The sequence below is a fragment of the Malus domestica genome, chromosome 15 (genome assembly GCF_042453785.1).
Source record: "Malus domestica chromosome 15, GDT2T_hap1".
In the NCBI taxonomy this organism is placed as follows: domain Eukaryota; kingdom Viridiplantae; phylum Streptophyta; class Magnoliopsida; order Rosales; family Rosaceae; genus Malus; species Malus domestica.
In genome coordinates, this window is record NC_091675.1 from 25,245,268 (window position 1) to 25,257,913 (window position 12,646).

General features: G+C 36.5%; 2 protein-coding genes and 1 long non-coding RNA gene across 3 annotated transcripts; 2 read left to right on the forward strand and 1 right to left on the reverse strand.

Moving 5' to 3' along the window:
* Positions 1-455: 455 nt before the first annotated feature.
* On the reverse strand, positions 456-865 carry LOC139192587 (uncharacterized). Its single transcript, XR_011576791.1, has 2 exons — positions 738-865; positions 456-640 (listed from the first exon to the last, which is right to left on the reverse strand). It is a non-coding gene; the product is annotated as an uncharacterized lncRNA (long non-coding RNA).
* Positions 866-8,402: 7,537 nt separating this feature from the next.
* LOC139191801 (uncharacterized) lies at positions 8,403-11,422 on the forward strand. The gene is made up of 5 exons (XM_070812822.1): positions 8,403-8,407; positions 8,628-8,728; positions 9,114-9,183; positions 9,507-9,681; positions 10,311-11,422. The coding sequence occupies exons 1-5, from the start codon at positions 8,403-8,405 to the stop codon at positions 11,169-11,171; spliced, it is 1,212 nt and encodes a 403-aa protein (XP_070668923.1). The 3' UTR covers positions 11,172-11,422.
* On the forward strand, positions 11,253-12,236 carry LOC139191802 (uncharacterized). Its single transcript, XM_070812823.1, has 2 exons — positions 11,253-11,625; positions 11,722-12,236. Exons 1-2 carry the CDS (start codon positions 11,253-11,255, stop codon positions 12,234-12,236), a joined length of 888 nt encoding a protein of 295 aa, XP_070668924.1.
* Positions 12,237-12,646: the final 410 nt, after the last annotated feature.

The following is a 12,646-nucleotide window of genomic DNA, read 5'->3' on the forward strand; positions in this document are numbered from 1 at the left end:
ATAAGTAAATTGAATTCACAACTTATGAATCACAACTGAAAGTAATCAAATCATATTGCAAGCATGAAAAAATTTGATGCGAAAATTACTTATCACACAAATTAAACCATCTTGTTGTCAATTGTAGTAAAGAATGTAAGTAGGGATCATTCTAGGTCAGGGATTATGAGGGATTAGGGGGCTGCGGCAAGGGTTGTTCTACCCTTTCCGTGTGTATATCTTCTTCCTCCTCCTCAATCAGCAGCTCCTCATCCACTTCTAGGCTATGTTTGGATGTTTTTAAGTTAGTTCCAACCTCCATAGCACTTCCCAAAGTGATAGCATCATGGATTTCAAAATCTTCCTTCGAATTTTCAATAGTTGAGTTGGGGAGTTCACTTTGCTCTTGAATTTGTGCCATGAACTCCATAATCTACCCAGTTTGCTTCTCCAATTCACCTGTCTTCTCGGCTTGATTTTGCATCTCTTTGTTTTGATTTTCTACTTCCTGGTTCAAAGAGGTGAGTAACTTATTAAACATATCATTATCCAAAGATGTATCTGAATTGAATTGGGCAGATTGTTGTGATGGCTATGATGGTTCATATGGCCAGTGATAGAACTCCTCCGATGGCGGCAAATATTCTTCTTGTTGTGAGCCCTGCACCAAAGAGTTTAATTCATTAAGAATTTGATTGTAATCTATTGATGAATCTAAGTTTGATTGGGCATATTGTATATGAGGTTGTAGTGGCTACATAGGTCTTGAATAGAACTCCTCATATGGCTGCCAATATGCTTCGTGTTGAACTTGTTGAGCTTCCCACCACATAAAGTTTGAATGATCACTCCAATCTCTTTGTGGACATTGATTAGCTTGATATCCTTGCTTATAAGATGCACCAAATGTAGGGACACTTTGCATTGTGGTCCTTTCGGCATACTGCGACAATTGAGAATTAAGATTTGCCAATTGAGCTTGAATGCTAGCAAAATTCATGTCCTACTTCTTTAGTATCAAAGAAAGAGAACTAAATCAAATACCAAAAAATTAAAATAAACAAAACAAAACCAAATAAGAAACTAAAAACAAAAGACACGAAAAGAAACAAAGTCAGTAACTAAAACAAAAGACACAAAAAAGAAATAAAAAGAAACAATGGGGGATTAGCAAAGTTGCTAATCCCCGGCAACGGTGCCAAAAATTTGATGCGAAATAACTTATCACACAAATTAAACCCTCTTGTTGTCAATTGTAGTAAAGAATGTAAGTAGGGATCGTTCTAGGCCGGGGATTAGGAGGGATTGCTAAACACTTGAAACTGACTTAAATATGTGAAAACAAACTTAAAAGCATGAAATTAAACTTACAAGACTCAAAACAAGGCCACAAGACTCAAAACAGATTATAGAGACTCAAAATTGCCTAAGAACAACTCTAAGGCAGTTTCTGCCACTAACACTAAGTTTGGACGAAAATTGATTTTATCTTGACTTAAAACACTTAAAAACACAATCTAAAACAAGTACTAAATAATATGACTTTAATAAAATAAGGGGATTTTGGTTTTGGATGAAAATAAGGAAAACAAAGCAAGAATAATTTAAACAGATTCTTAGACAAATTTAGGTGAATTGATGGGTAATGGGTTAAACTATGGATGATGGGCTAGCTACATGGTTCTTCTCCACACATGACACACTTGCATATAAAACGATTTCCAGTTGCTTTTCAATAAACCATGAACCTCAACACCCCAGATTAATTAGGTACGCTTAAATTAATCCTCAGATTTTCCTAATTTCATTGAATTGGATGATTGCATACAACAACCCAAAGCATTCCCCACAAGTTCCCTACATGAATTGCATCATAGAGATACAAGCAAGAATCATTAAGTTCTATGAAAATCATAAGCATTGACGAAACACTTGTAACTATGAATTGCATGAAACTTATGCCAAGAATTTACTTAACACGGTTGTGACGAACAACCTTTACTACTTGTGAATATAAGTTCATAACGATTAGATGAAACTCCCTTATATCCTAGCATCATATTTATGCATGGAAATTAAGCGTGCACTCTTAACCAACATACACAATCAGTTTTAATTCAAATGGATAAGTAAATTGAATTCACAACTTATGAATCACAACTGAAAGTAATCAAATCATATTGCAAGCATGAACATGGTTTTGAATTCCCCCTAGCTAAGGGGGGTTTAGTTTCTCATACTTACAAAGCAAAGATAAACAAATTTAGACATTGAAAACAAAAGAAAGAAAACACCTAAATGCTCTAACGATCCAAGTTGGACAGCAAGCACATCCAAGCACTTTCCTTCCCTTCCTTTGCTATGGCACAAGGTGTTGGTGAGTGTTTGAAGGTTTGTTTGTATGGAGGAATGGATGTGAGGATTAATGGAAGTGTTTGGATGAAGGTTGTAAGATGTGAATGTAGTGTCTTTGGATAGATCTCCCCCAAATTATGGTGAAGGGTGGATGTATTTATAGGCTAGGAAGAGGAGTGTATGGAGTTGTAATGAGTGGATGTAATGGGTGTAGTGGGTGGATGTTTGGTAATGAGTGGATGTAATGGGTGTAGTGGATGAGTGTTTGGTAATGAGTGAATGTAATGGGTGTAGTGGATGAGTGTTTGGTAATGGGTGGATGTAATGGGTGTAGTGGGTGGATGTTTGGTAATGAGTGGATGTAATGGGTGTAGTGGATGAGTGTTTGGTAATGCGTGGATGTAATGGGTGTAGTGGATGAGTGTTTCGTAATGGGTGGATGTAATGGATGTAGTGGGTGGATGTTTGGTAATGAGTGGATGTAATGGGTGTAGTGGATGAGTGTTTGGTAATGAGTGGATGTAATGGGTGTAGTGGATGAGTGTTTGGTAATGCGTGGATGTAATGGGTGTAGTGGATGAGTGTTTGGTAATGGGTGGATGTAATGGGTGTAGTGGGTGGATGTTTGGTAATGAGTGGATGTAATGGGTGTAGTGGGTGGATGTTTGGTAATGAGTGGATGTAATGGGTGTAGTGGATGAGTGGATGTAATGGGTGTAGTGGATGGATGTTTGGAATTGTAGGTCAACACACTTGCACACACACATGCTGATTTCTAGCCTTCAAATCTTCAAAAACGTCCATCCTCATGTCTTCATGCTTGCACTATCCAATCTTGGCTCAAAAATGCTCTAAAATGCTCCAAAATGCACTTTCTTGCCAACTTTGTTATTATGACCTACAAACATACGAAAATAGCTTAAAATACATAATTAACTACGAAATAACAACACAAATGCACAAGAACAAGCTAACTAAGTTGCATAAATATGCTCCTATCACAAGGGCGTGTGGTTTTTTCTTGGACTCGCCGTACTGACTTCTAGGGCGAGTCTGTCGGAATACCTCAGAGTCCCCCGTACCTTCATGTTCCTCTGAGACCTGTTGTTCTTTCCCTAGATTGGCAGTTGACCTGGGTCGTGGGAGGGGACCGAGTCTTTTAGAAACCCTTGGGTCATTAATCTTCAAGCATATGTGGAGGGGATTCTCTCGACGTTGCTTTAGGAAGTGTCGGCAGTCACGATAAATGGCTTTCGATCCTTCCAGCCCTTCTGCAAGGAGGTGTCTTCCACCACTTCTTTTACTTCGGGTCGAAGCATCTGGGTTGAGAGAAGTCTCATGTTGATCAATGTTTTGATGATTAGCTCGCTCCTCATCAGGGATACCCATGTCGAAGGGAGGTGACCCTTTGTGTTGGGGGGCACCCAGATGATGGTTGATGTCCACAAGGGCAACGAGCTCGCGTGTTTAAGTACGCCTAGTTTCGTGGAACGTCTCAAAGAGCTTCTCATACTGCTCCAAGAGAAAAAAGAGGCAATCTGAATCAGTCTATAAGAGAGCCAAAAATTGGGATGAAGGTTCAAAGATATCTATCCTAATTATTAGGATCGACAAGAAGTTCAACTTTGTAGACTATAACAGTTTCACAAATATTTTGGAAAAAAATTTGTGTTTGAGGATGCATGTGTGACTTAGTAATAGCATAATTGTCAAGGATGTCCTGATCAACTATTTGAAACTTTGTTGAAGTAAATTTTGGTACCATGTATTGGTTCCAACCAATGGAATAAATTAAGAAACTAAGGAGAGAATGTCAACTCGCACCAACTTTGAAAGTTTTGGAAAATGATTTAAGCCTCTAAAATTAGCAGTAAGGGTTATTTTCAGTGTTCTGAAAAACGCCCTAGGCGGTCGCCTAGGCGCTGGGCGGGCACCAACCGAGGTGATTTCTGGCAAAACGGATTGAAAAATCAGCCGAGCTCTAGGCAGCGCCTAGGCGGGCTAGTTTTTTTCCTATTCTAAGTTTATACTTCTAAATTGAATTATAATTCTTCGCCGTTCGCCCATTTCGTTTCTTCTTCGTTCTTCCTCATCTGCACTGCAACCTGCACCGCTATATGACTTTATCTCTTCCTCGGTTCTTCCTCATCTGCACTGCACTCGCCTGCTGCACCGCTGCACGACTTCGTGTCTTCTTCTTCTTCCTCATCTGCTGCACTGCACTTATCTGCTGCACCGCTGCACGACTTCGTGTCTTCTTCTTCTTCCTCATCTGCTGCACTGCACTATGCAGCTACAGTCAACAATGAAGGCTGCGAAGCCCCCAAAAAGTGAGTTTTTGTTCTACAGATTTCAAATTTGTAAATGTTGAATTTGTTAAGGTATTGGAAAAAAAAATTACAGAGTTTTGGATTTGAAACCAATTGTATTGAGGGGAATCTGACAATCTGTTAACTTATTTGTCTACTGATAATTGAAAGAAATTCTGATAGTATTATTTTCGTGCTGGTTGTTTGCTAGATCCAGGTGCACATCTTACTATCTTAGATTCTTAGCCTAATTGTGTATCAATTATAATTATATATAGATGCATGCGAGGACCCAATATGCATATATTTATAAACAAGAACATTGTCTGTCACAATTGTTTGTATAATTGGGCATATACATGAACCTTTTTTTAATATAGCCTTTTGTCGAATGAGCTTTCCAATTTATCATGGCTGCCTTTAGAGTTAGATTGGTTTAGTTAGCTATTTTCAGAGCTATGACAGCAATATGCATCAGTTGAGTGGAATTCTACATCAGCAATTTGGTTTGGTTAACTGGCAGGTTCTTGAACTGTTTTTCCATTTCATTTAGTTATACTTCTGAGTTCTGATCATCAATCTGAGTTGGCTAACTAGGCTTATAAGTTAATATACTATGATAATTTTTTGTGGTTGATTAATACCTAAAAGTTTGTAATGTTTATTTTATATGAATTTTAGGATTGTTTCTTCTCTTGCGTGATGATGACTGGTACTTTATCTTCTGGAGCATCTACGACAATGTCATCCTCCTCCTAATCTGAAAATGTGTTGAAGCGTAGCTTGGAAGATGTGGGATGGGAATATGGGATCTTGGCAAATCCTACAAACTCAGATAAGGTGAAATGTAAGTTGTGTGACAAAATCATTAGTGGTGGAGTACATAGATTAAAACAACATGTAGCCAACATAAGGGGAAATGTAGCGGCATGCACAAAGTCTTCGGATGAAGATAAAGCCAAATGTCGAGCCGCATTACACTACTACAATATTAGCTTTAGGTGGCGGATGATGGTGGCGGATATTAAAAAATCATGTCGGATAAATTATATCCGACACATCATTTAATTACTGGCGGATATTAGAAAAATCCTGTCGGTTATATCCGACATAAATTTCTGACGGATATTTACTGGCGGATATCAAGAAACTACTGGCGGAATTTTTGAATCTTTTTTTAAATATTTTTTTACATATCCTGGCGGTTTTTACGTTAATAGTGGCGGTTATAACCGACAGAAATTGACTATTTTATTATTTTACTTTATGGCGGTTATTATTTTAGGATTCTGGCGGTTATAACCGACATAGATGAAAATTTTATTATTTTAAAATGTTATATTGATTAAAAATAAATAAATAACCGTTAAATTGAAGCTAAAATAACCGTTAAATTGTGATTTTTCGTTTATAACCGTCGAAAACTTTTGTTTTGTTACCTAATCTCTGAACGTTTGCTTTTTGTGATTTTTTACGTATGTGATCTCGGAGTGTTTACAAACAAGTTTGACGGATAGATCATTGAAAAAAGTTTCGTAGAATGTGTATTGCGTCAAAATGGTAGATTAAATAAACACTTAAGAGTTAATGTTATACTTCCATTAAGTATAAAATAAAATTTTGTGGTATCCACTAGTGTAAATATTTTAAATTGAAGATCAAATTCATTCATTACATTCTTATAGGGTCGAGGATTGTAGCTGTAAAAAATCATTAAAATCAGAGCTAAAATAACCGTTAAATTGTGATTTTTCGTTTATAACCGTTGAAAACTTTTATTTTGTTACCTAATCTCTTAATGTTTGTTTTTTGTGATTTTTTACGTATGCGATCTCGGAGTGTGTACAAATAAGTTTGACGGTTGGATCGTTGAAAAACGCTTCGTAGAATGCGTATCGCATCAAAACGGTAGATTAAACAAACACTTAGAGTTAATGTTATACTTACATTAAGTATAAAATAAGATTTATCCACTAGTGCAAATATTTTAAATTGAAGATCGAATTCGTTCAATGCATTCTTATAGGGTCGAGGAGTGTAGCTGTAAAAAATCATCAAAATCGGAGCTAAAGTAACCGTTAAATTGTGATTTTTCGTTTATAACCGTTGAAAACTTTTGTTTTGTTACCTAATCTCTTAATGTTTGTTTTTTTTTTTTTATGTATGCGATCTCAGAGTGTGTACAAACAAGTTTGACGGTTGGATCGTTGAAAAACGCTTCGTAGAATGCGTATCGCATCAAAACGGTAGATTAAACAAACACTTAGAGTTAATGTTATACTTCCATTAAGTATAAAATAAGATTTATCTACTAGTGTAAATATTTTAAATTGAAGATCGAATTCGTTCAATGCATTCTTATAGGGTCGAGGAGTGTTGCTGTAAAAAATCATCAAAATCGGAGCTAAAGTAACCGTTAAATTGTGATTTTTCGTTCATAACCGTTGAAAACTTTTATTTTGTTACCTAATCTCTTAATGTTTGTTTTTTGTGATTTTTTACGTATACGATCTCGGAGTGTGTACAAACAAGTTTGACGGTTGGATCGTTGAAAAACGCTTCGTAGAATGCGTATCGCATCAAAACGGTAGATTAAACAAACACTTAGAGTTAATGTTATACTTCCATTAAGTATAAAATAAGATTTATCCACTAGTGTAAATATTTTAAATTGAAGATCGAATTCGTTCAATGCATTCTTATAGGGTCGAGGAGTGTTGCTGTAAAAAATCATCAAAATCGGAGCTAAAATAACCGTTAAATAGTGATTTTTCGTTTATAACCGTTGAAAACTTTTCTTTTGTTACCTAATCTCTTAATGTTTTTTGTGATTTTTTACGTATGTGATCTCGGAGTGTGTACAAACAAGTTTGACGGTTGGATCGTTGAAAAACGCTTCGTAGAATGCGTATCCCATCAAAACGGTAGATTAAACAAACACTTAAGAGTTAATGTTATACTTCCATTAAGTATAAGTGTAAATATTTTAAATTGAATATCAAATTTATTCATTAGACAATATTTATTTATGTTTTTCAAGTATTGATTAGACAATATTTAGTTTGTGTGATGACATTTTCATTGTACAATTCTTTTTTTGTTTCTTTATCGCATATTTTACATGCATTATTCTCTATTAAACCAAAAGTGTAAAAATTATCTATTAAACCAAACAATTATTTATTTAATTTTTAAAAACATATTATATTTAAATACATATTATTTATTTATTTATTAAACCAAACAATTATTATTTTATTTTTTAAAATTGTAACAAAATTTGGGGGGGAATTTAAAATTTTGAGGGAAAATTTTAAAATTTTTGGAGGGAAGTTTGCCGCCATTTTTTGTTTCTGTCGGTTATAACCGACAGTAATAAAATTTTTCTGTCAGTTTTTATTTTTAAAAAATGTTACTGTCGGTTAACCGACAGTAAATAAAATAACCTAAATTTTTAAAACCCATCCATCTTCCTTGCACCGATGCTTCCCCCTTCCCCCTATTCTCCTGTCCTCATTTCCTTCTCCTTCTCTTCTCTTCTTTTCTATTCTGTTCGAACACTTGTAACCCATTCCAACCAACAATTCCACACACACTGTAGAGGGCGTGGACAGAGGGTTGATGGGAAGAGTTGGGCGTGGACGGAGGGTTGATGGGAAGGGTAGGAGCTAGAGAGAGGGGGGTGGGGGGTGGGTTCTGTCCACTGACATTGGTTGCGGAGAGAGAGAGAGAGAGAGAGAGAGAGAGATGGGGAAAAGTATGGGGTTAGGGTTGAGGGGAACGGAACGGGTACAGAGAGAGTGAGGAAGGGACATAGGAGTTAGAGGTATGGGTTGATTTGTCAGGGGCTGCTGCATCCTTCCTATTCGAAAGGTAACAAATAATTTTCAATTCATTCTGCTGCATCCTTCCTATTCGAAAGGTACATGAATGGCTTCTCATCTGAAATTATTAAACATTGGATTTGCTATTTTGGTTGCGCAGCTATGCAGGTGTTCTCTCCAATCCATCGATCAGTTTAGTGCTAGCTGTTATTGCTGCCTTGGAAGTCACCAATATTCCTTCAGCTCAATTGTTTACTTGCGGTATGAACCTTCCTTTTGATCATTATATAGAATAGGGTGATTGGACTGTGGTTTCGATGGAGGGTGATTGGACTGTGGTTATGATATAAGCTTTTACTTCGTTGTAGAACTTTAATCCACACCTGACTTTGAACCTGGATGTGCTAATTTGTTTCCATAAATGATTGGGCCGTTGCAGATAAATAGAGATAGAGGCTATCCACATGCTCTTTCCTAATTTTTAGTTTTGCTTTTCCCTGTTCCTCTCCTTGGTTCCTGTCATTGTGTTTGCATATTTTATATCCTTTGGTTTCTCAGGTTATGTACTTATGTTTGGCGTTGCTTGCTTATTGTTTTCGTGTTTATATTGTATCAACGACTCTTAGCTTGTTTTGGCTTCTTGCAGGCTTACGGGATTCTGGAAAAATATCTGTGTTATTTTGTTCCTCTCCTCGAACTGAAGAGATGTTGTTCATGTTAGCATGGATGTTTGTCTAGTCTCCTTACATAATGAAATGTTGTGCTTGACATGAATAAGGATACTTGATACAACCATTTTTCCGATTTTGTTTGGCCAAGAATGTATCTGTATAAAATCTAAATGCAATCGCAGTTGGGTGATGGATTACATTATCGCTCGTTTCTTTAACTTCTAAGATTTCTACCTGCGATAATTTTGCGATATCTTGTCTGTCATTGTGATTTTCTTTCCCTAATTGCAACCATACGAAGACTTAGGTTGAGGATTTAGAACGAATATTAGCAAGCTTCTCTTATCTATATTGTTAATTTGTTATAGCCTAGAAAGGATGATCATGACCCTCCTTGTTTATCATTATCAGTGTAGGGGATGGGTAGAGGGGTCGGATGACGGGTCGTGGACTAAGAAAACGGTGCCCATTATTGCTCCCTTGCCTAAGACTTTAAAGGCCCTGACAGTCACCAGTGAGATCGAGCTCCGGCGAGGTTGGATGGTGAATGCGGGGATATGGAAAATGCAGAAAGTGATTTTATTTTTTTTATTATTAATATAAGTCATGTCGGTTTTAGCTGACAGTAAATGATTTTATTTATTATTTTTAATTAATTTCTGTCGGTTTTAGCAGACAGGAAATGGTTTTATTTATTCATTTTTAATTAATTTATGTCGGATGGTTTAATGATTTTCTGTTGGTTTTAGCCGACAGAAATATTTCTGTCGGTTATATCCAACACAATTTCTATCGGTTTTAGAGTATTTTCTGTCAGAAAATTAATTTCCTGACGCAAGCAATTCTGTCGCTTATTATATCCGCCACTGCATCCATTTTCTGTCAGATTTTGCTTAAAATCCGACAATAATATATGTTTTTTGTCGGTTTTCAAAACGCCACTAATAACTGGTTTTCTAGTAGTGTTAGAAGAAGCAAAAAATAAGAAGAAACAAAGGGATAAGCACATTGTGGAAGTGAGGGAAGAGGTGCAACTTCAACAAATTCAAGAAGAAGAAGACATTGAAGTGATTGGGTCAAGGAAAATGCCTCGCACTCTTGGACCTATGGATAAGTTTGCATCATCCATCAATCCCGATTCTTCAAATGAGGGAAGTAAGAAGACTCGGTAACAAAACATCCATGATGCAATTTGGAAAGAAAGAACACATCAAGTGGATCAATATGTGGTTCGATGGGTGTATGAAGCCGGTATTTCTTTCCATGCTATTGATAATGATAGCTTCAAGCGTGTGATGGAAGCGGTTGGTCAATTTGGCTCGGGTTACCTACCTCCAAGCCAATATGAATTAAGGGAGCCATTATTGAAAGAAGAGGTAGAAAGAGTAAAAAAGTCACTCAAGAAACATGAAGAAGAGTGGGCTTTGAATGGTTGCTCAATCATGACCGATGCTTGGAGTGACCAAAAAAGAAGAAGCATAATGAATTTATGTGTCAACTGCAAGGAAGGCACCATATTTCTTTCTTCTAAGGAATGCTCTAGTGAAGCACACACCGGGGAATATATCTTCGAATATGTTGACAAGTGTGTTGAAGAAATTGGGCCTCCAAATGTGATTCAAGTGGTAACCGATAATGCTTCTAACAATATGGCGGCGGCAAACATGATGAGAAAAAAGAGGCCGAATATGTTTTGGACATCATGTGCCACTCATACTTTGAATCTTATGCTTCAAGGGATTGGTAATCTCCCTAGGTTCAAAGGAGTTATTGACAAGGCAAAGGCTTTCACTATCTTCATTTATGCACATCATAAAACTTTGGCATTAATGAGGAAGCATACCAAAAAAAGAGACATAATAAGGCCCGGAGTCACTAGATTTGCAACTTCTTTCCTCACATTGCAAAGTTTGATGGATAAGAAAAAAGACTTGAAGGTTATGGTTGCTAGTGAAGAATGGGAACAATGCAAACATGTCAAGACTACAAAGGGGAAAGTGGCATATGCTACTGTATTGAGTTCACATTTTTGAAGTGGGGTCTTACTTTGCTTGAAAGTGTTTGAACCTTTATTCAAGGTACTTCGAATTGTGGATGGGGATAAGAAGCCATCAATGGGGTTTTTGTATGGAGAGCTACAAAAAGCAAAGATGGAGATTAAAGAGACATTCAAGAACAATGAGGCCAACTATCAACCAATTCTTCAAATTATTGATGAAAAAGCTCGTGAGCGGCTTGATAGTCCATTGCATTTGGCGGGCTACCTCTTGAACCCTTATTATTTCTTCAAAAATCAAAGCATACAACACGATCCAATTGTCATGGAGGGGATCTTTACTTGTGTTGAGAAGTTCTTCCCCGATAACTATGAGGTTCAAAACCAAGTGATAAATGTTGAGATGCATAAGTATAGAGTAAAAGAAGGTGGATTTGGAAGACATTTGGCCGAACTTGGATGCGCTGAGAATGATGAAAACTATAATCCGGGTATGAATATTCACATATGCTTACATTTTATTTATTAAATTTGAGTTTACTACTTATTTTTCATTACTAATTGTGTGTTTTTTTTTTCTTCATTAGTTGCATGGTGGTATAATTATGGAAATGGTGTGCCTAATTTGCAAAGGATGGCTATAAAGATACTCTCATTGACTACAAGTTCATCTGGTTGTGAAAGAAATTGGAGTTCTTTTGAAGGTATACATACCAAGAAAAGGAATAGACTAGATACAACAAGGTTAAATAATTTAGTCTATGTCCAATTTAATGCAAGGATTATGAACAAGAAGAAAAGAGAGAAGGAGAAGAAGGTGGACATATTGCTTGCAAGTGAAGCTAGTATGGCTCAAGGATGGATTGTGGAGGGTGGTGATGAAGAGCTTGAGCTTGGCTTGGGAATTGGAGAGACATCGGAGGTAGGTAGTTCCCTAGAGCCTAGGGGGAGTTCTAAAAATATTGAAGTAAGAGAACTTCATGAAGAAGATTTTATATCGGATGAGGACACGGAAGAAGAAGGAGATGATGAAGAAATTGAGTTCGAGTCCGACACGGAGAGAGTCTTGGAGGGATATGGTGAAGAAGAGTTTGATGCCTAGTAACTTTCGTAGCTCAATTTTCTTTTATGTCAGTGTCTGCATGTGTAGCATTCGAACATTTGACTCGTTGTTAATTCTATGAAATGTATGCCCATCATTCGTACTCACTGATGTTAATTCTATTATGTGAAATGTTTGTGCAACATTTGTACATTTGACTTAGTAGTGTTGGACTTGAATGTTTCCATAGTTCTAGTCTTCCATACTTACAAGTTACAAGCAGTGTCTAATTTTGAGAATGCTCATTCATTGGACATAAGATTGGAAATCACATTTCATTTCAGTGGTTGCAAGCACTGCCTTGTTCTCAAGTATACCATATGATTATTACTTCATTTGTTAAAAGAAATATTTCTTTTGTACATTTTCTACATGTTTTGTAAGTGTCAATATACACTTATTCACAGGAT